Source organism: Balearica regulorum, chromosome 27, assembly GCF_011004875.1.
Source record: "Balearica regulorum gibbericeps isolate bBalReg1 chromosome 27, bBalReg1.pri, whole genome shotgun sequence".
Classification (NCBI taxonomy): Eukaryota; Metazoa; Chordata; class Aves; order Gruiformes; family Gruidae; genus Balearica; species Balearica regulorum.
This window is the reverse complement of record NC_046210.1, coordinates 794,430-821,983: the sequence shown is the minus strand read 5'-3', so window position 1 is coordinate 821,983 and position 27,554 is coordinate 794,430. Positions and strand designations below refer to the sequence as shown.

The window sequence follows — 27,554 nt, the reverse complement described above, 5'->3', positions numbered from 1 at the left end:
CCAGAACAAAAAGGTCTGACCCATCGCATCTATTTAAATTCCTATACATTTTCACTGGCCATGCAGAATTCAAGCTTCTCTGCAACTGTTGATAACATAGATCTGCTCCCTCCCATTGTCTACCTATTCATCCATTTGCTCCCTTCCTCCAGCAATCATACATAAGGTGAGTCAGCACCTGAAGAGGCTGGGTGCTGATGCCAAAGGGAAGTTCTCCACTGGAAAAAACGATTCTGTTACTATTTCTTCATTGGCATGAAGCATATACCAATGTCTGTGTCATGTTACAGCCTGAGGATAAGCATGCACCAAAGAAAAACATATCTCTTCTGTAGGAAAAACAGCAAGGGCCACTTTATTTCTCTTCTACTTTTGGATGAAGAAAAAAAGACAAAGCATTTTAATTATTGCATTATCTTTACTTAGATATCATAGGTTTGTTGCACTCAAAGCTTAGGATAGGCAAGTTGAGTCTAACACCGAGTTTTGTTCCAGTTGGAGAACATGGCTACCATCACAAAAGCATACAAAGAAACAAGCCATTTCCATGCAGCAAGATCCAGCCTAATTGTCTTTTTCACAGATTTTAAGGCCCAAAATGCTTGGAATTCCTGCATTGCTACAGCGATGAAGATTCAGTAGTGCTAAAAGAAACAAGAAAATGAAGACATCAGTGACAAGACCCCTGTATCCAGCAAGGAAAATTCTGTGAAATACACAAGTTTCAAATCCCCAGTTGTGGTCCTATTGGAGGCTCCTGTTGGTCTCAGTAGATACTGTGTAAAACTTCTATGGTGTAACTCAAAGGGAGGAAATGTCTGTATGGCTTTAAATCACCTCTATGCTCCTTGTTTCCTGCATACAGCGGTAGCATGCTGACATACAGCAGATGCCTTGTGGGACCATTGTATCATTAGGGCATAAGTCTGGTACAGCTCCTACACAGTGGCTTCCCCTGACACAAGGCAAACCACTTTGGAACAGCTGTTCCAGATGTTTAGATGCCTAAAGATGAAACAGTGCTTTACCAGATTTTTCAAAGCATCCCAGAGCCTTACGCTTTCAATCCTGCTAGCTAGTTTACTCCTCTCTAAAACAGGTTCTTGCCTCAAAGGTACCATATGGACTTAAGTTTAATGGATAGAAAGGTGCTTGTGTACTGTAACAGAAGCATAGTGTTCTTGTAACTTACGTTGAGTCTCTGCAAGCTGGTAGAGAGGCAGACCTGTGCAGAGCTGTTCAATGGGTCTGCCATAGAGAAGCCAGTCTTTGAAACTCCCAAGCACGGAATGGCCAGATCGAAACTGTACCCACACAATATTTGGAGAGTATACTTTCTCCATAGTCTAAGAAGAGAATGTTAGACATCATCAGTAATGTAGCTTTGGTTTCATTCTACTAGGGCATCCTTTGAGAAAATCCCAAAAATCTAAAGTCGCCTTACTTTGCCTCACACAAAACGTTAGCTAAAGAAGCTACATGCTTTTAAAGAAAATAAATATTTTCAATCTATTCAGAAACAAAGTTCACTAGATACTAGTTCTGTTAACATAGCAAAATTGAGCTGCATTACTATCATAATAAGCTATATTAATTGGCAGTAAATTTTGCTGTAAGTGCGCTACTGTTAGGCTGTCAAATCAGGCCAGAACTCAAGTTCATCTACAGGCAATACTTCCAGTCACCTTCACAAAATCTTTGCCTGAATAGAAAAGTCAAAGCCTGGTCAAAGTAAATTAATTTCTAAATTCTGTTCTGCAAACAAAATTATTTCAAGTTATGTCAAACTCAAAATATCAGCATGACAACAAAGAGAGGAAAAACCTGTCTGAACTCATATTGCAATCAATCACCTCAAAATAGTCAAATTACACTAATTCCAAGGATACGGAATCTCACAGTTCTAGTCACGATGACAATCCACTATAAAACTGCAAGGTGTGGGGGGGTCATGATTGCTCATTATCTTAAAACAATGTTTGATATGGTATTCCCTTGAAGCTCTATCTTGTCAAATCCGCTTCATCATCACTGCTAATGCAGTAAGAGACATTCCTAAGAACAGCTGTTCTTAAAGGCAGAACGGAGGGCTCCCATCACACCATGCAACTCTCATACAATAGCCTTTCTTGTATACAGTATGGGTTTTGCTACAAAGTCACCTTTCTCTCAAAAGCCAGGCGTCCAATTTCTCGCAGCTCTGGGATGTATTCCTTATTTATTTTCATGATAAAGCAGGCATTTCGTGAAAATAACCTTGTTGCAATATACCCCTGTGATTAAAAAAATATAGTTAATTTAATTAATACCACTAATATTAGTTGATTCCTCCTACTCTTTAGCACAATCCAGAAGAAACACAAAGTGGCTACGCAGGCTACTATTGTGGAATGACTCTGCATTTACATTGTCACCTTTGGGGAATGGAATCAGCCTCCCCACACTAATGTCTGCCTGTAAGACTGGAATTATCTTTTCCAACAGACTTCTGCTGTGCTTGCTATACAGGAGTGATGGCAGCCCATCCTCAGCTCTGACCTCGTTGAGGTCAATGACATTCTTCTCACTTTCGTGAACCGCCACCACAGGTTTCATTACAAGTCTTTTAAACTGCACCATCATATGAGTGAAACAAAGGGATAGCCTAAGAGATGGAAAGGCGGTGGGAGTCTTCAAAGAAACAGTGTTTCAGGACAGCTTATGGTGAAAATACTGTAAAATAATTTCTGAGTTTAAAAACTTCCTCAGAGATTAAGTCTAGGCAGATTCTTAGATTTACTTACATGCGAGTAGTCAAAAATGGTATCAGAGGAATACACGCCAGAACGGACATGAACTTCAACAATGTGTTCCTCATTGTGAATAGTCATAGTTCCAGTGACATAGGCATTGCCAGGTTCTTGCAGGACAAAAGTCTTTGGTAAAAAAAACATTAAATTATTGTTTATCATCTGGCTTGCACCTTTAAAAGGTGCAATATGAACAAATGCTTTCTCTCAAATAAGCAAGCACAATTGCTTTATGTAAATACTAAATTCCTTAACAATCTCTAGCAGTCTCAGGAGACCCTTGAGGTGAAGATTAATTATGCAAGAGTGAGTCAGGCTGAGAAAGGAGGAGACAGACCCTCACTGCAGGCTAAAGAAAAACAGCGTGGGGCATCCCAGTCATTTTGTGTGGCAGCAGGGACTGGCAGGAGACTGCTACAGTCTCCAAATTCTAGCTTGAGCTAAGGGGACCTATGCCCCCCAAATGTCTTGTTATTGTGCACCTGCACAGAACTGCCTCTTGACTTATATGATTGTCACGTTTGCCAAATGCTATTTATGCTTTGGAATAAGCATCTTGGTAGTTTCTTCTGTGCTTTTCTTCCTATTATATTTGCCCCCCTGCCCAGGAATCTAATGCATTTTAAATGAGTACCTGAACAAGAAGGCTTATCAGTCTACTTACATCCAATGCAGAAGTCTGAGTCCAAAAGACTCCCAGCAAAACGAGAACCACAGCCTGTAAAAGGAATAAGCATTCTCACTCAACAGAAACACCAGGCAGTGCCATAAAAAAATCCCAACCAGTTCATTAACTGAGGGAAGCAGCTGTAGCATGTTTGAAAAATTATCCACTTAACACATCTCAGTTGAAAGCAATTACAATTCTTCATTGTAAAATTCTTGCTATTAGGCTCTATTTTGCCTGTAACTGAAAAAGCAGGATGATAACCATTAGATTTTTTGTACTTTTCAAAAGTCCCTCCTTGATGCCATGTTAATTACAGTTGTAGAGGCAAATGAAGAATTATTAAAGCATGACTAAATGCCCCTTCTGAATTGTAATCAAGTTCTGCACTCTTTGCTCAAATGATGCTTCCACTGACTCCAAGAGGATTACTGCACACCCAAGAAATGCAAGTTTCCCACTGAACAACCCAAAGAAACAATACACAGATCATATTAGTCCCGGTACTGTACCACTTGAGCATCTTCCTGTCTATCCTTTTGTTTTTAAAAATAAGGAGCTTTTTATAATGCAAGTTCAACAAAAATGGATATACTCACAAATCCGTTCATTTTTCTTTCAGATAAGAACAAGAGGCTGCAGAAAGTAAGAATGCAACAAAATCCCAGAGACCTTCAACTTTTATATCTTGCTGGAGGTGTGGGAAACACTTGACAGAACTTTTCTTCATGACTCGAACAAGTCCATATCTACATGCCACACTGTGGTAAGCCTCATATCTGAATTTTGGGTTGGCACAGATAACCTGACCCCGATATGTTAAAAGCACTCAGTAAGTCAGCTTTTATAAAATCAATAACTCTACAAATGGCTATTATTTACTGGTTTAAACTTTAGAGGAGTTCCCACTCTTGCTTGTTCCATTTTTTAAATATTTAACAGGATATTGTCCAGAATTAAATGACATCAGGAATAACTCTACTATTCATTCATACGAACTGCATTTTGTCTTCCAAAATATAACTCCTAACAGCCTGATAATCTGCAGACAAATCCTGGAAAGAAAAACCTATGTCATGGTGGCCTATGTGCCAGTCACCAAACAGACCAATTCTGCCATCTAATATACACATGAACTCTTAACAAGAAGTGCTGCTCATTTTTGATTGGTTACCATAATGTATTAACCCATGCATTGAAATTAGTGACATAATTAGGAATAACAACTGTGCTTCACAAGACAATCCGGGTAACTCCTAGCCTCCTCAGCACTCAAAGGAGTGACATGAAACTTCAGAGGATGTGTGTTCACACAAGGTCACAAAACAAAAGGAGTAGGATGGGCATTCCTCCTTTAACGCTCCCTCTGTTTTCTCTATTTTATGAAAGTGTCAATGAACGCATGATATTGCCATGAAAAGTATTCTACTACAACTACGACCTCACCTGGACTCCTCCTCATCTGTGACTCCACGTCAGTCAGTGCCAGAACCTTGACGTATCATGCTCTACTTTCTACTAGAAAGTCATAAATGAGGCCTATTCCCTTCTAATAAAACAAGAACTCAACCTAATAGCCAACACATTTCTGTAATCTCAGTCATCGGAAAAAAGGTGAAAGAGATTGAATGGAAATCTCTCTCAGCAAACAGGCCTCAATGAAAAAAAAGGAAATTGCACGCATTTGCTTTATTCCACCTAACTCCGCATGGAAAATGTTATCTCAAGTGTAACAAAGCTGTGCTGCTAAGCAATATCTCAGAATACATATAAACAGATATCAAATTGTGACAAGCACAGTTAGATTAGACTAATTAGATTAGATTAGATTGATGTTATCCTCCTCTTGAAAGCTCACTCTGTCCCTTCTTCTCAAAAGATTCTTTGTTTCTAAGATTACAGATATGTCAGAAATACTCAGAGTAGATTTCAGCAGTCAAATAAGCCTTTCATAGCAGGAATCTAACAGGGTTCAGGCACCACAAGCTAAAACAAAAAAGCTTTAGTAAGTTTTAAATGCTTTTAAACTAAAGCTTGAATTAACTTTCCATTAGTCATTATGCCTTCATATACTCGTTTCTTTTAAAAAACACGCAAGCAGCATGAGCTTCTTTCTTAAGCATCAATAAGCTTAGGCCCAGGTAAAAGCACAACATGTGAAATCAACAGTTATTTAGTGAAGGAGAATTACAACAATAGCCACGATCTCATGATTTTCACCTTACATAGAACTGACTGAGTTTTACTGATCTGAACAGACAAGGCCAAAAATTAATTTCTAAAAAGCATTTGACTAATTAACATTCTTGCAAGAGAGAACACACTCCTAGTTCTCTCAGGCTAAGCCTAGATATACTTCCAAAAGGAAAGCCTTGCTTTTTGGAGACTTCCCCCCCACAGTGAATGCACACATCTCCCAGTAATACATCCAAAATTAGCACGCCTGCACCCAGAGGCAAGACTATCCATGACTACACCAAGAGTCCTTCAAGTGCCCTTCTATGTGAAGCAATTTAAGTAAGAGCTGCTTAAGAAGGGCTATAACCCACTCTAATTTCCACACGCACAACTTTCACTTTCCCCAATCCTCAGGCAGAGTGAGGTTTAGCATAAGAAGCAATGACTCAAATCCCTCAGTGAACTTGAAACTTCACAATGATGCCCACATTCTCAAAGTAGTTTTCTGCCTTTGTATACTTTTGATCCAAGCGAAGACTCTCCAACTTTTCCCCTAATAAAATCACTTTTTCCTCAACTGTTACACTTGGAGTTGGTCATATCAGGGAAGCCAGCAGAAAATGGAATTTAAGTAATGTTCAGAACAAGTAATAGGTTGTTACAGCATAGCAATGTTTATTGTCACAGGAAAATTAATTTCTCTGTTACTTTAAAAAGGTGAAATATTTTCAAATACATTCTAATTTACCCTGATGAAACATGATTAAGCTACAGAATTACTCTTAATCTACATAAGTAAAACTCCCAGAAGAATTTGACCCATTATTTGGCACTGTCATGCACTAAAAATCATTTAAGCACTTGAGAACCTTGAACATCAAATGAGTAGAATAATTGTACAATTTCAGTTCAAGGCTGATTACCAAACAGGAATTTCAACACATAAGGGAGATGGATTCAATCAAGTTAAGGTGAGATTATACTATCATAATAAACTCCCCTGGTGACTCATGGGGTTTTTTCCCAGGTACTTTTCATAAATATTTACTTTATCAGGGAGTGAGCAGGTAGTGGGACAAAAGTAAAGAATGAAGCAACACCTCAAAAAATCAACAAAATTCTCTGTGCTTCCATTTGCATTCAGCTGGGTATGCCACACACTTAGATTAAGATGAGGTGACACAGTTTGTCTAGAACAATCTATGTGGCACAAGGTCAAGCAGAATTAATCACATTCTGTAGTTAAATAATAAATCAAGCTTCAAGGATGAATCCAGAAAGTTTCAGCAGTTTTATTCTTGCTAGCCAGTAATGCCTAGAAAAACACATGAAAATGTAAGTATGTGCACTAAATGAAACACTAATTTGAGAATAGGGTTAAAACTGGAATGGCTCTTAGCCTTGGGAGTTTGCTGCACAGTGGTACAAGAATTTAGTATGGAAACAGAATGCCTTGAGCTGAGCCTTAAAAATGAGACAGACACAAGCTTGTACTGGAAAAACAGGGTTTTATACAGTAAAAGCACTCCTCCCTACCCTTTTTCCTGGCTTCTACTATTGTAATTAGTTTCGTACGCTATTCTTAATGTCAAATGCTCTAGCTGTGTGTTTGCCATACAAACTACTCCAGTAATCAGAAGTTGAGAGAAGATGTGGAGATTCAGGCTTCCAAGTGTGACGCATTACTGTAATGGCCAAATTGGCTACGGTTGTTGGAAGAAAAGGACAAAAGTGCTTTCCAACTCATTGCTAATGAAACCGTAGGGATTAGCATTACACAGTTCAGTTTCTCAATGCCCTTCTTGAGAACTAGTCGATTAATTAAGTTTCCAGAGACTATAAGAGGATTTTGTGACATACAAAATAAGACTTTTTTTGTGTATTTCGGATCCTGGAGGCTAAGGACATACCTGTCTCCATTTGGCATCCACAAATCAGTCCAATTAGAAGAACAGTAAATCTTTTCCCTCAGCAATTTATTATTTTCATTCACCATATTTTACACCTCGTGCAAACTGCAAAGTGGGTGCAAAATAGATGAAAAACAGAGCTCTCTGCTCACAGTGCTGGCAGACTGCTACACCTCCTCTGCACTCACGTTGTCCAAGCAATGCATTAGTTAGTAGCAGAAGGACAGAGTGCCGCTCTGATTGGTGTAAATGAGAATTGGGCCTCACCTTCTCAACTAAAGTAAGATTTCCTGGCTTTTCCAGTAACAGCTGCAACAATGATCCTCAGCAATTGATGACAGTGGAGAAGTTAGTTCAGAGTTTACAATGAGACCAAGTCCCCATCATACCATTCTGGCAATGCAAAGGAAACTTAAGTGTGCAAACCCATGCTGAGCTACAGTAAAGCGCACAATTAGTATACAGAGGGACCAACAGAACTGCTGCTAAACAAAAAAGCACTTTTGGAGTAAGTAAATGAGCACCTCTGAAAGTGCTTCTTCTGTAACAGGCACAGCTAAGAAACAAATCCAAATTATCTGAGGAGATATATATATATCAGTTTATTAAACAGCAATGGACAATATTCCTGGGCAAAAAGACTCAGACATTTGTACTGGCCAATTAAAAAACCTAAACATTTTGCAAAGTTTCTGCAACAAACAAGGCAAATAAGCTCTTATGCTGTGGCTCTGCATATAATTATCAAATTCAGAGAAATATTAAAATCTACTTAGGACAAAGGGTAATGGCTCTCAACTGAAAGAGGGCAGATTTAGATTAGATATTAGGAAGAAATTCTTCCCTGTGAGGGTGGTGAGGCACTGAAATGGGTTGCCCAGAAAAATTGTGGCTGCCCCTGGCTCCCTGGCAGTGTTCAAGGCCAGGCTGGATGGGGCTTTGGGCAACCTGGGCTAGTGGAGGGTGTCCCTGCCCATGGCAGGGGTTGGAACTGGATGGGCTTTGAGGTCTCTTCCAACCCAAACCAGTCTATCATTCTATGATATTTTCTAAATAATAGTTGACACAAAATGCCTGTTGTTACTGCTCTTCCCTTACTGATTTTTTGCTATTGCCAGTTTATGGTCCCTTTCTAGAATTAGCCCTTAGTCCATAATCGGGTACTACTTTCATGAAGGGGCTCTGAAGAAACAGAGGCCATGCCTGAAGACTGGAAAGCAGATCCTAACTGAACAAGCTCAGAAAGAAAGGTTAACAAAATAACTTAGTAATTTCTATAATTTAGAACCAACCTCATGATTTCTGGGAACTGACTTTACATTTTTAACATAGCAAGATTACCACCTCCATTGATTTAAAAGATGGTATCAGCTATGAATAAAATATTAGGCTGAGTCCTTTGCCACGTAGGCACAAAGCGTCACTACAAATTTTATTAGGCATCTATTCTCTGGTTCTGGGTTTTTCTTTTTTTAATTTTATTTAAAAGTTACTATAAAACGCATTGAACTTACCATGACAAGTTTTCTTTCATCTTCCTGTATGAAGTGAATTCAATTGGGCTGGTATCAAAGCCTCCTCTTATCAGAGCACTTCCCCAGGAAACCCGTCACAATTCTGTGAACACAGGGCACGTGCCAATAAGGTAAACCGATTTTAAGATTTAACTTTGGGCTATTACTGTATAAAAAGTAAGAGTACACATCAATTACCAGCAGATCATGCCTCACCTACCATCAAAATGAAGTTCACTGTAAGTATATGTATCACTTTCTCATAAAAGTGTTAAGGTTGGACAGTTTTAAAATTATTTTGAGACTTTCTTGGCACCTAGTAAACTAGTGATTTATGTAGGGATTAGAGTAAAAATGCCAAATGGGTCGGGACTGCATGGGTGAAATTTCACTTTTGGCAGTGACTTCATTCCATATGCCTACTCAAACGTGAAAGAGAGAAGTTCTCTATTACAAGGGCAATGCACACGTAAAACGTTGAAAGGGCAATATTCGCTCATTCACAAGTCAAATGCAAGTCAGTCTCAACAAGTTATATAAAGTTATGGCACTGCTATCTGATGAGACCACAGAAGAACCATGAGACATGAAAGAGTCCAAGTGCATGACTGTAAAGCAGGGGTATTTACAGCAGCCTGAAACTGTTGCAGGATAAATTCCAAAATGTTAGTGCTAAATACTGAGTCACACTTGGATCTTGCTCATAAAAATCATCCTTTGAAGTAGATGAAATACGTGACTGATTCAATATTAGAGGGATTGTCTCCAAGAGAACAATTGTTCACCATAATTATTACAAAAGAATTTATCATCATATTAAATCTCAAAAAAATATAAAATCAGCAGTAGTTTTGACCCTAGAGAAATCTGAGTAACAACAAGCATGTGAGTCACTGAAACTGTATTATTTTATAAAGGGGTAACAAAGTGTTTAACGTTACATTTTTCTGAACAAAAATGACTGTGCCTACCCTTATGCTATACGCCCTGTATTCAGAGGTATGAAATCTACTATGAGGATGCTCAAGTCCCATTTCTGCTGTGTTCCAAGTAGAAAGCTGTACTGTGCATCCATATTCCAACTCCTCACAATAAGTGCACATGCACATGGGCATTTCATGGACCTGCTCCATGTCTGAAATCAAAGGCTCAGGGTGAAAAGTTCACCCTTTTAAACAAAATATTTCAGACCACCTTTTTCCAAGGAGTTTACTGAACTGGGGCTGGACGTATTTTAAAAGCCACTATGTTTAAATCATCTTAACTGTGCAAAGTATACTTAACCTCAGATGGTTAAGAGTAATTTATGTGAATTGATGATCTAAGCTCATTAACAAAAAGCTCTTGTGCATATTTAAATACTCATCAGCTAGACCTCACTTCAGAAAAGTGCTGAGCATGTTTAACTTTATGTACATGAAGGCAAAATTATTTTAAGACAGCAAATAACTTGATGCAAGATAAGTAGTCACCATATTAAAGTGTTGTGAGCTTCAACTATTCATTTCAGATTGTGATTATTTCTCTTCTTGGAGTTTTCCTGGCTGCAGCTCTTGCTAACAGGGTAAGTATAGAGCTAAATGCAATTAAACACTGCTGCCATAAGAACTACTGGTCTTCAGCTACAGCCTCTGAAAAATACGTTTCTGAAAATAAAGCTGTACTTAAAGTCTGATACTTAGCAGGAAGCTTCTTTTTTATATATATACCAAAGAAAATATTTCAGTCCTTGATATATCAAGGGAAAAGATAGTTGCTAGATAGAAAATCAACAGTCTGTCTTGACATTAGCTTAAACACTGTGAAAATAATTGTGTGGAGAGAAACAAGTATTAGCATGAAAGATCTGACCAAAAAACACCAGTGAAATACTGTACATAACCCTCCGCCTGCAAGTTCCTGCTGAGGAAAGAACAGTAAGGAATTATTTTAATTTTCCTAGAATTTTTTTTTTTTTTTTTAAGTTTGACTCTGAACATCCAGTTTAGTGTTTAACTTTAAAGGAAATCCTTCAGTGTTTAAATGAAACAATGTCTTCTTTCCCACCTGGTCTAATAGGCATTCTGTAGGGGGGTAGAGCAGTAATGTTACAGTTTGTCTGTCTTCATAATGTTGCTCCATCAGACATGAAAACCAGGGCTAGATAAAGCCTTAATGTAAAGTTTAACACAACAGTACTAATGGCTTCCCAGCCTCCCCTCTAAGGCCAGAAATTCTCTCCCCTTCAATCCGATCTCCAAGAGTAATAATTTTCCAAAACATTGGTTACTAGAGCTATTGCATTTTTGAGTGAAGACTACCAGGAATCCACAAACCTAAATCCTTACCTCCTTTCATCTTTTTCAAAAATCAGAACGGCAAGAAAAATTTTAAGGGGCACCATGATGAAAACTCACATCACTCTTTCACCGACACCAGGGTCGGCAGCGACTCAACAGAGGGCTCTGAGGCCTGGAAATCTGTCTGGGACATCAAGACTGTAAGTGGCTGCCACTATGGCTCAAAGAAATGGAAAATAACCAAAAGGTTTTTCAAAAACACCTAACCTTCAACAAAACTCAACAAGATTTTAGAGAAGATGCTTAAAAATGTTTCCATTTAATGATTTTATTGTTTCTGCTCTACTGTATGCTGCACTGATATTTTCAGCCGTGAGCTCCTTCACCTGACTTAAGCAATATAATGTATCATACACGTGGCATTACTGGAGAAGGCATTTTACGTTTTACTAAAGTCCCTTGCCAGACTCCATGACAAATTTACCCAGACAACATAATTGAAAAAACAATATTTTCCTTCCCTATGATTATTTGTACTGTATAAAGCCTTTTTTTTTTTTTTAACCAGTGCTTCTCTGGCAATCCATTTATCATTCAGTCTATTGTTTGCAAAAAGCTTTTTTTTATTTTAATAGGGCTACGTTGCAACCAAGGTATTTTCAAAAAACACCTGCATCATTGCTAAAATGGCCAAGAGGTTTTTACTTGATAAACGGTTTCCTGCACCGCCTCAAGGACACAAGGTAGGATGGTGAATGAAATTGCCTGTGAAAAGTACTTATTCCCTACACAAAGAGTAAAAAAGGCTCCAAGAACTGAAGACAAGTTTCTCAGCAGGGCTGAGTCACTCTAAAATTCCAGTTTTTCAAAAGTTACATTGCACTTGAATAGCCCTTTCTCCATAATCAAAGACCTACACGCAGATTCTGAACTCCATTTTTGCTTTTTCTAAATGCTGTTTCCTGGGTTTGTTTCTTTGCTGCTTAGGGACCTCGTCCTCACCAACTTCCACCCAGAGAGAATCGCTTTATTATCTCAAGAAACAGACTCCAAAGCTTGCACCCATATGGAAAACGCATTCAAGCTCTTTGCAGAGGAATTTCCTCTTACCTTGCTTACCCAGCTGCTGGTGAGTATACTAGTAACAGTGTTTTGTGTACCAAAATAAATATTAACAAGATTACAAATAAGGATGAAAAAGATTTAAGTGAAGATGAACAATTATTGAAATCCTGTGGGTTTCCATGACTTTTTGTAAATCAATGAATGCGTGCATAAGGAAAAGCAGCAGGTCTGTCACTCCTCTGCTCTACTCCTCCACTCTCTTAGAGACTAGGCTTTTTCAGGAAGGTTTGGGGCTCTAGATGTTGACCCAAGTCTGAATTTTTTAGGCAACTTCATGCACATACAATACCCAGCTACCACTGGTCCTGCCACGGCAGGACTTTGAGATTCAAAGCTCAATTTGCAGCTTCAATTTGTCTAAAAACATTGCACTAACAGTTGCTTGTACTATAAGTTTAGAAAGACACAGCTTAGCTCTTAAATGGCATTTCCTGGTACATTTGCAATATTATATTGGAATAATTTCAGCTACATTTTCTCTTATTTTCTCAGTCCAAATCTAATCAGTTTTTCCTTTTCTTTCAGGATCAAATTTCCTAAAGGAAGACATTTCATGCTGGAAAGTTAAGATTAATGATCTGCCCATCTATTACTGTCACCAATTATTCCTGACGCAGTTTTGAAGAAGAAAATTCATAGAACCATATACCCATGAACAAGATTTTTCTCCTTGATAATCTTCCCTTGATCACATTTTCAATAACTTATCTGTCTCTTCTGCTCTGTGTGGAGGCTATTGTGTCTCAGTAAAATTTATCATCAACCTACACTGGTCTGCGCTGTGTTTTTAGTAATCCTTTTAAAAAGTGGAAGCAATTCCAAAGACAAGTTGCTAAACTAGCATTCTTGCATAATCCCAATTTTGACATTTAAACCTCATCCTGTACAATTTCCCAGTGAGATTTCACATGCTGCCTTAAGCAATTATTCATCAATACTGTAAGCAAATGGTGCTATACCTACTGCATTAACCCTATTTAAGATAATATGGTCTGAAGTCCAGGTTTATAGAAATAAGCATATCTGAGTTATTTTTATTTTAACTTATTGACATATTAAGTATTAGAATGTTTTATTTTAAAAAATAAGCATTGCAATGCAATATGGCCAATTACAAAAAGACAGAGGCGCTATTGCTCTGATCAACCTAGAAATCAAGCAGCAAATAATGGAATTAATAAGTGTATTAAATGCAGCCTGGTGTTGAATACAGATGTTGCTTAATGTTTGATAAATGTTTAACACAGGAAGCAAAAAACCCCATGCCCTAAACAGTTAAAAGTTGGAAATTTGAAAGAGTCAAATTATAATTAGGTCAAAACTAAGGCCAAATGGCTTGGACTAGTTTCTTCATCTAAACCTATCACTTCAGTAAGGGATAAATACCAGAACTTCACCTTCCCTCCTTGCTCAGAGGCCCTTTTATTGGAGTTTGAAAGGAGTTACTCTGAGATATTTTACCCATTCAGGTACAGTCATCCTTCAAATAGAGGATGTAGCAGCCTCTTCTGTTCAGGAAAATGATGGTTTTGGGGTCTTTATAGTTAACTGACATTAAAACCAAAGCAAAACTGCACCCAAAAATATTTTAGCACCTCCAAAGAAAAGCAACCATATGGTCGCAGTATTTAAACAAAAGTTCCTGTCCAACTTGCCTGGGGTTTCTGGAGAGAATCTCCTTTCCTTCTGCAACTTTACATTGCATTTCCCCTGAGATAAAACAGGCACAGCCCTCTTCACTTATCCTATCACATGTCACTGGGAAATGTCTTTCTGGGGGCCTTCGAGCTCTTGAAGACTATGGGCCAGACTCTAACACATGATGATGTCAAGTCCCTCGAGGCAGCAGGGATATGGCCTGAGCAGGGTCTATGGCACAGCACAACATCACGCAGCCCCAGCTGTCACAGCATGGTGTGCAAGAAGAGGGTATCCCTATATCCCTGCAAGGCTGCTGATCTATAGGGATCAAACCAGAGACTCTGTAGTCCCCTTGGCAGGGAATACCAGGGCATGGATGCTTCCAGCAAGGGACAACACCTGCTCCAATCCTGTCTTGTTTAAGGCCAAAATTTCATAAGAGGGCACAAAACATTTGCAGCAAAGTCCAGCTTCTGGCAAAACTGCTTTAACTTCATGCACACAGATTCCTATTTTTACTACAATATTACACATTGTGATGCTTAATACATCTCCAAGCTTATTTTTTATTACATGAAAAGCTTAAAGAACCATGTGTCCTATACAGAAGACAGGGAACTACTACTGAACTGATGAGACAAAGTACTTGCTTTTTTCAGACCCTAGGAATTTAATTGCAATATTACATTCTGACGCTTTCTTGTTCCAATCAGGATGTTATTACATTTCACAATGTTTGTTACTCAAATTTAAATTGATTCAGATTTAAACTGACTGGGAAGAGAACAAGACTCAAAAAGAGATTGCTAGAGACATGACAGCAAAGACTCCAGTGAACCTGATGCGATGACAATACTGTGTTTCAAAATGTCTGTCTAAGTGCAGAGATATATAGATATTCTTAACAGCACAGAAAATTAGAGTTGCTTACCTTACAAGAAAAGATCCTCCTCAACAAGGATGAGGCCTGAGCCACTAAACACAATTTCCATGATTTACAATGATCACTTCAGTAATTTGGGCTGTCTGGAAAATACCAGTTCACCATCTTCCCTAATTTAATTAAAATTGTAATTGAAGTTCTGAGGACCACCCATCAGCATGCCACATCAGCATTACAAAGTCATGAGATTTTTATCCTAAGTCCTATGGCTCTGTTTTTCCTTTATCCCACAGCAGACAGAATATGAAGATTAAAAACCACCTGAAAAACTGTATTGACAGAAAGAAGTTCAAAAGAGTGACTTGAGTAAAATTAAGAAGCCATAATATAATCTAATAGATGTATTTGAATACCCTCATGTATTTTTAGACAAATTCAAGGTGCAGAAACAACCTGATTTGTGAGGGATTTTTTTTTTTAAAGCCCCATAAAAATAGATATTCTGACTTGAGACACCACCAGCAGGTCTAGCACCAGTCTTTCAGGCAAAAAAATACTTCAATAATTGTAAACTAATAAAGTTGAAATGGCATTAATGTGCCAGGGCTGCTCCAGCCAGCATTGCTGAAGCACCGCCGCCTCAGCAAGGTTTTCCCGCTGTTTTTCCCAACCGTTATTCTTCCCCCCCTCACACGCCTCACAGCCTTCCCGCCCGACGCCGCCTCACGTCTGCTCTCCTGCACCTCAGCAAAAGCAAGTTCTTTTGTTCCTTCAAAGAGTTCATTCCCGTCGGGCCGCGTAGGGAGTTTTCTCCACTTTTTTTTCTTCCCCCCAGAGGCGCCACAAGCGGGCGACGATGAGTGCGGTCTGCCCTCAGAACCCGCGGCACAAACCTGTGTTTTTTTCACACAAATCCGTGCAAGCGCTGCTGCTTGTAAAGAACCAAGAATGTAACCACCGTTTGGCATAACGGTACGTACCAAAAATGTCCCTTTGGACTTGTGGGCTCGACTCAGTGAAACTGAGACCAGATTTAATTAAACATTGCACTTGCAGGACTAGCTAGAAGTGATTTTTAGATATTAAAACCCTTTAATTTAATAGTGTGCTGGATTCCAGCTGAAAAGTAATTTTGCAATCTTTTTCTGTCATTCCTTGCCACAGACTCAGGATGCACATAGAATGAAACTGAGCAACTTTACACAAACACCAAGTATTCAAAAACCTCCCTAACTGAAACATCACCTCTTTCAATAAGTATTTGTATCACCACAGAAAAGCAGCTGAGGCAAGGTGAACATAATTATTGTTGCCACCTAAAATAACAAAGGGACATCCATAGACTTGCACATATATGTAATATTATAGCTTGAACTGCCTATTAATTGTAAAACAATTTTCATTGGCAATGCTGTATTTGGGCCATATATTTTGATGGGCCCAATGGCTCCATGGTAACATACAGTATATTTTGGAAGGTCCAAAGGCTTTTATTTGTTTTGTCTACTTTTTTTTAAAACCCTAGGTTATCTCTGGTCTTAAGTTTGATGTGAATTTTCAAATGTAATTAGTACATGTCAGAAAGTTACTATAAAAATTTTTCACTGCAAATGGATTCTTATCTGATAATTATCAGATTCTGGCAGGACAAAATTTGCGGAAGTACAATCCCCATATTTATGAAGTAGTTACAGCAGGAAATAATTCAGTGACATGCAGACAGGGATACAAATTACAAAATAATTTTATTTCCACACTTAACTGTTCCACACCTAATTCTGAAAACGTATATAAAGTGGACTGTTCAGATCGTTCATTCTACCTGCACTAGCATCAGCTCTGCAGTCAAGATGAAATTCACTGTGAGTATGAATGCTTTTTTTTTTCTCTTTATAAACTAAAACTTTGAATCAAAAACTATTGCCTTTATCTCTCAGAAGACCCTATGCCTCTCTATAGCAAAAAGGTATTCTCTGGGGAGATTTTTCTCCTCCAGAGTAAGCAACTCAAACTGTTAGCGTAGTCAGATGAAAAGGTAAAGATTTCTTTTAAAGGTTTAACTCTACCTCATGCAACCTACGGGAAGCCTACTCCATGTCCATTTTTGTCAACAGTTTCACAAAACTGAAGTAATGCACTAATGGATCAACCACTTTCCTGTAATGCCTAAGCAGAAAAAAAATTAAATTCCTTCTCCTCATTCTTGAAAAATATTTGTATGACTGTACAGATCTCAGAAGCAACTTCAGATTCAGTTCTTAAAAAAGCAACCTACTTCATGTCTAGTTTGCATTATTCTAGGGTAAAGCAAGGATTGATTACTTTAGGTGACTACTGTAATTGCCATGTGAAAGCAAAAAAGGATCCAAGGAGTACACTTAAACACCACATTAGGAAAAAGGCACTAGGATTCTCACGACCAAATTTGTCAGCCAGACCTGCAGTTACACTTCTGTTTTCCATTTTCATTTCAGATTGTGACTACCGTCCTTCTTGGACTCCTGCTGACTCCAGCCCTTGCTGATTATGTGAGTATAGCGACCAAGTTACACATACATTGGTGCTGTTTCTATGTTACCCACCTCTTGAGCTTTCCTTGCTTCTTTCCCCACCCCTTTGGAGGAAAAGAATCTAAAACTTCATTCACACATAAAAGTCTAAAACCCCAAGATGATAGGTGTAATATACAGAAATTATTCATTGAATCCATTAAAAGAATTCTTTTGACTACTCCAGAATGCCACAGCCTTAGTTCTTTGTCAACTGGACAATACTGTGGTGACTAAAGGTGCTCCCTGTGGGCCAGCTTTTATTCTATTACAGCAGTGATTTTCTAAAGCTTTGAGGAGATGACGGACTAACTTGAAAGTCTAAAAATGTTGTTTTATTTTGATTTCTAGTTTCAGAATACTGACGTAAGCAAGCAAATCACCGTTTCTGGAGGCTACCAAACTCTGACCATCAATAGGGAATGGCGTGTGGCAATTATTGAGGAAAAGAGCAGCCGTGGGTCATGGAAAACCATTTGGAACTACGATACGGTGAGTGGCAAGGAGCAGGCTTTTTCAGAAAATGTACAAGGAGACTAGCTCCTATAAGCTGACCAAAGTATAAAGAAACAAGTTCTGTAACATTTTGAATCCAAGTTTGGGGGCAAAAACTGCCTGCATGTATTACTTTAATACAGACTTTATTTCAATCTTTATTGAAAAACTGAATTCTTAGTTGTCAATAACTTTATTTTACAGGGCTTCATTGCAACCAAAGTGCTGTCAGAGAGAGCTTGCTTCATTTCCGTAATGAACAGAAATGAGATGCCTAGCTTTGATACACTTCCCACTGTGGTTGAAGAAAGAACGGCAGGATTACAGGTAACTACTCCTTTTTAAAGTTGTACGGTAATGCAAAGTAAATTGATGTCAGAGATATTGCCATTTTCAAAAGCTTTTAAACCAACAGTTACTTTAAAAGCCATTTAGATCACACCATTAATTATGATGTTGCATCACTTTCAATGACATTTTACATTAACATAATTTGAAACTTTTGAAAAGTTAGAATACCCTGTTTCAAGTGCATGCAGTGGAGGGTTTTCCTGTTTTTTCCATGTTGTAGATCACTTAGATTATTTTTATAATGTTTTAAAAGATTATTTAGATTGATTGCTTTTTCATACTGTTTCATATTTAGAGATTTTAGATTTCTGGCATGGTACTCTTCACAATCTCACATTCTTTGCAGGCTAAAAAAATTTTTTTAGGCAGCTCTAGTTGAGGAAGAACAAATAATCCAGTAATGAGGAAAAAAGTTTAAATAAGTTTTCAAGCTTTCAAGACTTTTGAAAAAGAACGAAGCACCATATTAACATTCAGCCCACAGAATTAGCACAGACATTTTAAAATTTATCTCAGCATTCAGCATACTAACCTTTTGTAGACACTGGCTTCTCCCAAAGTCTGAGAACTGAGTCCTTTTAAAAATCCTGGCTTTAAAGGGCAAGAAGGCAAGGTGGGGAAGAAAAAGGGGAGAGTTATGTAAGCACAGGCTTGAGCAAAACCATTCACCTCTAGCTATAGTTCCAGGCTTGCTTGTACTAAGGTGCACCTCTGTGCCCCCTGAAGCTTATCTCAACTCCTTGCTTACCAGCAAGAAGGAAGCATTTTGGAGTGGGCTTTCAGGAACCCTTTGATAAAATTCCACCATAATTTTGAAAGCCTACATCAATCCCAGTTGTCCCTGTTAAGTGTCTCTTTACCCTGGAGTTCATCAAGTGTTTCTTAACTGTGCTTTTTCTTTCTTGAGAGGATGAGATTTTTACAAGTGGCAGGATTGTTTTTCTGAACAGTAACGTGGCTTGGGAATTCGGGGATGGTTTTTCAAAAGAAAAAAAGTAGGTGCATGATCCCCCCCTTCCCCCTCCCTCCCCAGCAATATTTTCTCTGAGGAAGTTTAGGTTAGCAGGTTGCTAAGAAACAGTTTATATTAGGAAACATTCAATGACATTAATTATTTTTTAGATAGCAATACCTAAAAAATAGTTCTGAGTCATTTCAATACAAAATTGCATTTTTCATTTCGGAACAGTGCTTTGCAGACACTATTGTTCAGACTTACATTTTCCTTTAGGGCGTAATGCGAGCATCTCTATATTCAACAGCCTTTCCTCCATTTTAACTGTATGAGCCAGAACAGAAGTCCTGTGGCTGTAGCTGAATCATGAGAGATACAAACCAGCAGAAAGCCTAGGTCGTAAGAGAAAATACAGGCATCCGGACACTTTGTCCAGACAACAAAGCACTCAAGTAGGGAAATAATTTTGAAATCCATTTGAAACAAAGCACTCTGGAGCAGTTCAGAAAAAACTGTCCCACTAAAACATTCAGTTCTCAAAGAGGTCATAAGCATTCCTGGCAAATAATTTTCATCTAAATGTATCTGCCAAGTGTTGCTGCTGCCCTCTTTGGTTCTCATTTTAGAAGGCTGTATGAATAGACTTGTCTTTCCATGCTTCCAAGTTACAACCTGGGTACCTCTAGGGTGAGAGGTTAGTAAGCGACTGAGGAAATACTTTTGTAGGAGCTCTCTGTTAAAATACTGACTGCGCTACTCTCTTCCCGTTCAGCTGTTTAACTGAGTTCCCAGTTCTCTTTAGCCTCCCTCCACCTCAACTCCTATAGAAAGATCTACCATAGGAGCCATCCTCAATGCTTGCTAATGGTCCTACAGTCACACAGTGGATTAAAAGACTGTACTAAACACAGTTTTGAGCAAAACACCAAGTACTGAGTCATCATTCCAGAAATAGGAATATACAGAGCATGAAATGCATCAAGGCACTGATCTTTCTGAATGATGTTATTTGATATTTAGAACCTGAAAGGTCAAGGACAACCCACAAGGGAGATCACATTCGTCCTCATCAAGAGACCTGTCCGTGACCTCCAGTCTTACGGACCAGACATCTTTGCTATGTGCAGAGGACTCGCAACCTATGTGGCTTATGAAGTTCACGGTGAGTGCAATCGAATGAATTATGTCTAACTAACCAGGCATTTTTTTTCCTTGGGGAATAACACACAAATGCTGCTGTTCCAACTAGAGAGGAACACAAATCAAGAACCTCAGGAGCTGCAGAAAGGGTTCAGTGTCTCTGCAGATCAGGATTGGAACAGTGTTGAGTTACAACCTCCATAAGTGATCCGATCCAAACCCTTAGTACTTCTTTAAGGAAAGTTTAAAGCGGCTTAAGTCTTGGCCCAGAATTTTGCAGATTGACCTCATCTGTAATGCCAAGGTAAAGAAAAAGGGTAGTCCTAAGAACCACTGTCCTTCAGTTCAGAGATTGCTGATAAGTTTACTGAGGAATCACAGACACTTGTGTTTCACAATACAAAGCCAAGTTGCTTCATTCCCTGTAGTTTTTTCAGATGTGGAATGATCACATTACCTAGAAGTTTAGTGACCTACACTTCCAAGGATTCTCCAATAATGTCAAAACCTGGCACTAGCATAACCATACAATGCACAATAATATAAACTAACAATATAGAGTGTAATATAGTATCCCACTGTACTGGAAAACCAGAAGATTAATAGTATGTCTTTGTGATCATTCATTTCTGAGTTAAAGATCCAGCTTTGTTTGGTGACTACAGAAGACTCTTTCACTCATACATTTAAAATATTTCTATTGCAGCAATTATTAAAAAGATTGCTCACTCAGAGCAATAAAAATTCACTGTGGTAGAATGCCAGCCATTGCTATAGAGACTAGTACAAATCAACTGTTGTTTGCTGTGGGTGCCATAATCATATTTTGATCACTTGCAATAGAATTTCTTGTATTGTGGGAGAAAAAGAAATTATTTTTAAATATATAAAGGAACTAGGTTTTTACTCAGAGGAGTTAATCCTGAAGCACCAACAAAGTACTCTGAGCCTTTACTGCAAGCTGATTGTCTGCAAACCCTGTCATGAGAAAGATGCTCTACAGATCAGGCATAGGATGTTGCATTCTGACATAGCAGCATTTCTACCTACTTGCTGCTTGCTTTGATAATTGCTTTGGTACTTGAGATGGCTCAATTTGATTAAAAATGCGAGTGCAATGTGCCAGGTATTAACGGCTGCCAATGAACACACAGATCACTTAACACCATCTTGGGTATTACCTCACAGTTTGGTGGGTTTTTTTTCTTGTTTTTAAAGGACCCCAATACACATCCTACAACCAAGGATCATGCCTTAGACTTGATGTCCTGCAACTTGTGGACCTTAACTACTGTCGTGGCAATAACAAGATCTGAAAACCTTACCTTTCTTGAACCAAGTACGGATGCCCGATAGCTGCTGCACAAAGCTGACCCTGATGCTGTTCTTCCCTGGCATCTCCTCTTTCGAGAGTTTCATTCTTGATGATTCAGATGCTGAAACAGATCAATTGGTGACCATATCTTTCAATTAAAGACCTTTAGCATGGATAAACTGGCTGGTTTCTCATTCCTATAACCTTTATCATCTATGAACACATCCAGAAAAGTATTTTGATTGCATCTCTTCTCCTTTTGAGCCCTTCAAATGCTCCTTTAAAAGCCTGCTCTTAAGATGGGGCACACCCATAGAAGTGGGCAAGCATCAGAATTTGTACTTTACAAATAAGGCATACAGAGACCTTCCTTTCTCTTCTCAGGGAAAGATGCCTCACACTAAAAATCTGATTCGCGTGGCATGAAATGTAGAAAGAAAGAAGGACAACACAACGTATTTGCCTTTTGTAGGAGAAGAGGAGTCTAATTTGTAGTATTTAGAGTTGTTCTTTTCCTAAAATAGTCCTCCATTTTTTCCAGTACATAGCAAGGACTGGCTAGAGGCCCACATCACATTGAACACTCAGGTGGATAAAGCTTTGCTTCAAAGATGCATATGCAATATAACCACCATTATTGGTCCACATACAGTGGATCAGCGCAAGATTCCCAGCTGTCTCCTCCCAAACGCCTCTAAATCAGCCTTGAAGATGGAAAAAAAAAAAAAGGCAAAAAAAAAAAAAGCAGGCTTAGTTTTCCTTCCTTAGTGCTGCAGTGGCACTGTAAAGGGAGATGAAAGATTTATTCCATTTATGTTGCCAGGGACATGTAGAAAGAGTCTTTGCGCTTTCCCCAATAGCTAGTCCCAGATTCTATGTCCAATCTTCCAGTCTTATAAATTTCACATGAATCAAGTGAGTAATACAGTAATGTTTCTGCTGAATTAACAAGGGCATTTGACAAAGTGTTTGTGTCTGATTTGTCAGCTCTAGGCTAAATATAAACAATCCCCTATCTACTTTGACCCAGCATGAAGCTTGCTGTTACAAAGTTAACTTTTTTTTTGAACAAGTAGAGACTGGAAGGGTGCATTTATCTTCACCTGTTGTCACCTGACAACAATTTTCCTCTCCCTGATCCTGCCGTGGACACCTAACCCCAAATTTCTTATACAATCAAGCCACTGTCGTAGAGAGAATCAAAGCTCTAGAGAGAGTAAGAAGCCAATGCCAAGCATTTGAAAGTAGAGACATTTAGAGGGGAATTAAAGAACAATTTAAAAAAAAAAAAAAAAAAAGAGTAGGGCCATTAAACAGTAAAGCTTTAGCAAGGCAAGGTCCCTGTTGCTCAGAACTTTAAAATCAAGTTTGAGTATTTCCTCTGTTCTAACCTGGGCCATCCAGGTGACTAGAAATCTGTCTTTAAGAATATCAGCCATGCAACATCCATCAGTTGCCATTATCCTCTCACTGATCCCCAGAGGCTTTATTCTGTAGCACTTTGAAAGGATACAGAGTTTACTTAGGCACTTCTCAGGCAAAAGCATCTGAATTATCTGGATTAGCACACATCACGCCTAGCAGGAGACAGTAGTTTGCTGCTGCTAATCTCCTTCCTTTTTGGTATTACCCAAGTTCTTTTAATTCCTTCACACACCATCAGTTCTCGTTTTGCTCAGGCTGAGGCTAAATATGATGGAAAGAGACAAGAATAAAAGTTTAGGAGAGATTTTCACTTATTTTTAGTCACTATACCGTATCCTAACAAAATCTTTCAGCTCTTGTCATGCCCTACTTTGCCTTCTTATTGGCATTTCTCTATTTAACTCCCTTTCCAGTAGGGAATGGAAAGAAACTTTTTAGTACTAGTATGTGCATTTTAATACCAAACATACATGAGTGAAAAAAAAAGGAGACTTCAACCACCAAACCAAACATACCAAAGAAACTTCTCAGCAGCAACAAAAATACACCTATGGTGCTTACTGCAAGACTGGAGTACAAGCAATCTGAAGAAACAGAGTTAAGATAAGGGCTCAAATAAACCTGATGCTTCAATAGAAACTTTATTGCTTGTTGTCAAGCAGAGCTGTTATCTGTCTCATTACCCCAGCTCAGAGTCTGTGCCTGCCAGCACACCCCCACAGCATTATGTACATATTTTCTTCACTTTGCTGGCGTGAGAGTTCTGAAGAATGAATACAGCAACAACAGCCTTGCTACAAATCCTCCAGCACTGCAGAAGATTACTGTAGTCCAGCAGGTGACATTTAATGGCAGAGAGCAGTTCATGGCAGGATGTCCACAAAACTATCTCCCAGCTTCCAATATACAATGATTTGGGATTTTAAAAAGCCGCAGTTGCACTCTGCACATGCTCTTCTGCATTTTGTCCTGTAAAATCTAAAGCAAGCACTAATAAGTGCAGTATTAAAGACAGTAGACTATTAATACTCAAAGGAAGTCTGTAAACATCCTTAAGAGAAGGATAATTTGACAACACAGCACAGGATGAAGATGAAAAGTTTCCCATTTATCACTCCAGTTGGGAGCACCTATCAGTATAATTAACCTCTCACAAAGAAAGTCTTCAAGGACGAACAGAGTCAGCTAATATACAATGCCTTGAAATAAATGATCACATTCTCCATGTTTACAGCACTTTGAAAAGGGTGAGTCAGACTGCAAATCCAGCAAGGCAGTAGGATTTATTTTTAAATCCCATAGGATTATGTGAAATGTGGTCAGTAAATCTGAATCTTTCATTCTGTGCAGCATTGCTCCCTCCTGCTGGGCATGTCTGCTTATCCTTTTGCCTTAAGTGGAAACCAGTCTGCAGGAGATCCTGATATTCATTTAAACAAACAGCACTTTCTCAGTGCCGTTCGCTTATTCACTTGCTCAAAGTTAGATGCATGTTTCTAGATAATTGTTGTTACCCTAGATTTAATTGTTTCAGGATTCATGCACCGTGATGCATCTTCAAGGGGTTAATTACTGCTGTCTAAATATTTGATCAAATTGAACAGAATCCTAAGGAGAATACTGAATTAGCATTCTTGCAAGTCACAGGTGACTGAGAATCCAGACACCTGTGCTGTGTTTTGGACTTGGTCATTAGAGCATTCAGAGTTTTAAGCTCAGGTTCTTAGAAAATACTTTGAACTGAGTGCTTTCATTTAAGAAGGAGGTCAAATTCAGCCACCCCATTTCCAGAAATACTGAAAACCAGAAGCCCCTAATGATTTCCTCAACATGTGCTCCAAAGTCAAGATCAGTGGGAACCAGACTGATCATCTTTGTCTAAATTCAGTTACAGAGAAAGATACTCCTGATGATAGATGCCCCTTTGAGTAGATGGGGCTGATTTTTGTCCAGCTATAAGTGAATGTAAAAAACACTTACAGAGGAGCTGCAAGGATGCTCCAGCCCTGGCAAAGTGCTTGGAAATGGTTAAAGGCAAACAGAAGCAATATACATGCAGCACTGTGTAGAGGAGGGAAGGCTGCTGAGAAGTACATGGCCTTATTACACAACCCTATTTACTACAGCACCGACCAAATGGGACAACAGCTCATCTGACTGCACCCCCTGCTCCTAGGCAGGGTTAGGCAGAAGTTAAAAAACAAGACTTCTTACATTATGGCAGAATTATTCCCTACATGATATTTTCTCCTACTTTATTTAATACATTACAAGCAATACATTTTCATCTGTATACTTAACCTGATATTCCTCTTCAGGAAGAAGTTACTTACATATGCAGAGTTAGCGGCCTTTTGTTAGCAGTTTTTTGTTAAAAAAGCTAGTGGAACAAACTCTAATCGCCAGAAAAATAACACAGCACAGTCTTACATGTTGCAGCAGAGGCAAATAAAATCAAAGAAGGGCAAAGTCAAATAAAAACAAGAGACAAGGGAGTTATTGATCACTTGAAAAATTAGAGCAATCCAGGGAACAAAAAAAGCCTTCCGGCCACTGGGTGACAGGCTTGAGTTATACGTGGTACAATTGAAATGTAAAGGCATACAACTCATACCCACAGAAGTCTGTTGTCCTGCACCACGTAGGACAGTGTAGCTCTGCTGATACTAGCAGAGCTGTGCTGAATTACACTATCTGAAAATAGGGCCAGGGAATTTAAGGACATGTCTACACTGAAAACAGGGAAGTAATTCCTGTACAGTGATGCTATATTTGTGATAATAAGATTGGTCATCACAGGCAGTTCATTACATCTCAATTATCCATGCAGACTGCTGTAACAGCTTCCTGAAGTGCCATGGAAACTGGGGAATGAGATTTTGAGGTCTCGACAGGAGCCATTATGCACCATACAGGTCAGACACTTGTGAGCCAAAGGGAGCAACTCCCAAAGACACCCAAGTGGGTGCTCACAAAACCCACACGATACTGCCATGTGCTATGACTCACCTGTCAGCAACACCACTGTTACCACAAACTGACAGAACCAGCTTCTCCCAAACTGTGAGTTTCAGAAAAGGTCCCATATATATGTTTAAGGGAGTAGATGACAAAACAAGAAAACCTGCTGATACCACTTCCTCCATCATTTACATATGCAAATTCTAGTCACACACCAAGGACATGCGTGGAGCTTAAATACCCCTTGAACTGCTGTAGGCAATTAAAACACCTTACCTCTTATCTCTTTCACACAAACAATACAACACACCCAGTCTCTCCAAGAACTGTTAGGTCTTTCACACAAAAGCTATAGTCTTCATAATATTTTTGTTCCTAGCATTTTTAGCTAGGGAGGGACAGACACAAATTCCAACACCCTCTCCTGTGTCTCACATGAGCTTCCTATTACAGAGCTGCTTTTCTCAGAGTGTTGATGCTGCTGTTACCAGATCATAAACAAGAAGACCCATTCTTAAGATAGACACATGAAGAGGACTAGCCCTGAAGAAAGTCGGAGTTACAGCACAAAGCATGGTGTTTCACTTTGTCAGCAGCTCCCTCCATCTCAGAGTGCTCTAAGCTTCATCTGATGCCTCATTCCTTGGCTTTTCCCCAAGCTTTCCTGGGCCTTCTGTCAGCCTGTATCCACAGAGAATCTGATCTCCTCCATTCCCCCTCCTTTCCCTCTGCTAGCTTCAGACCAAAATTATTTTCCTGATATACAGCTTTTTTTTTTTTCCTTCAACACTACATATTTGTTCATATCAGGGCCAGTTAGAAACAAATGAAAGAAATTATGTCTGCTTTTAATCTTTAAGCAGACATAGGTCATAAGCTAGTGACAAGATACTGTAGGGCCCTAGCTGTGCTTCAGATCAGAAGCTAACCCTAAGTACTCTTCCAAAATTGCTCAAAACCAGCGCATTGGTCCCCAGAGAAGAAGCCTTTTTTCTGCCCTTCCTATTTTTACATCCTTCATTCAGCTCCTTTTCTTTTAAAATACCAAAAAAGAATTCATGGACTACTCTCAGCCCCTTCGTTAGGGCAGTGCAACATTCAAATACATCACAAAACTCTGTATGCATAACCCCATAATTTGTGCAATTCAGTCTTTGTAGCTACAAACAAATTGTTCCAGAGCATCTGTATAAAACTTTAAAAGGCCCCAGACCCTACTTGCTTACCCAGGACCCCTATACTAGCTATAGGAACTGCAACATTGTATGTTAATATCTCCTAGCAGCCTTATCTCACAGGATTTTAGCAACCATATCACTCAGATACGCAAACCTTCATATGGCAGCTCTACCTCCTCTTCACAACTGCCCAAAAAGG

At 38.9% G+C, this 27,554-nt stretch overlaps 2 protein-coding genes across 3 annotated transcripts; one reads left to right on the top strand and one right to left on the bottom strand.

Moving 5' to 3' along the window:
• Window positions 1-483: 483 nt before the first annotated feature.
• Window positions 484-26,504, bottom strand: GKN2 (gastrokine 2). 2 transcript variants are annotated; one of them, XM_075736585.1, is made up of 8 exons: window positions 26,454-26,504; window positions 21,802-21,912; window positions 18,914-18,972; window positions 3,454-3,507; window positions 2,784-2,915; window positions 2,163-2,273; window positions 1,193-1,346; window positions 484-644 (listed from the first exon to the last, which is right to left on the bottom strand). In XM_075736585.1, the coding sequence occupies exons 2-8, from the start codon at window positions 21,893-21,895 to the stop codon at window positions 565-567; spliced, it is 684 nt and encodes a 227-aa protein (XP_075592700.1). In that variant the 5' UTR covers window positions 21,896-21,912; window positions 26,454-26,504; the 3' UTR covers window positions 484-564. The 2 variants fall into 2 exon arrangements, with proteins under 2 accessions (XP_075592700.1, XP_075592699.1); XM_075736584.1 differs by lacking the exons at window positions 21,802-21,912; window positions 26,454-26,504 and adding an exon at window positions 9,059-9,161 and having other exon boundaries at window positions 18,914-19,055.
• Window positions 16,807-21,832, top strand: GKN1 (gastrokine 1). Its single transcript, XM_075736586.1, has 6 exons — window positions 16,807-16,848; window positions 17,461-17,514; window positions 17,887-18,027; window positions 18,235-18,357; window positions 20,357-20,498; window positions 21,695-21,832. Exons 1-6 carry the CDS (start codon window positions 16,837-16,839, stop codon window positions 21,790-21,792), a joined length of 570 nt encoding a protein of 189 aa, XP_075592701.1. The 5' UTR covers window positions 16,807-16,836; the 3' UTR covers window positions 21,793-21,832.
• Window positions 26,505-27,554: the final 1,050 nt, after the last annotated feature.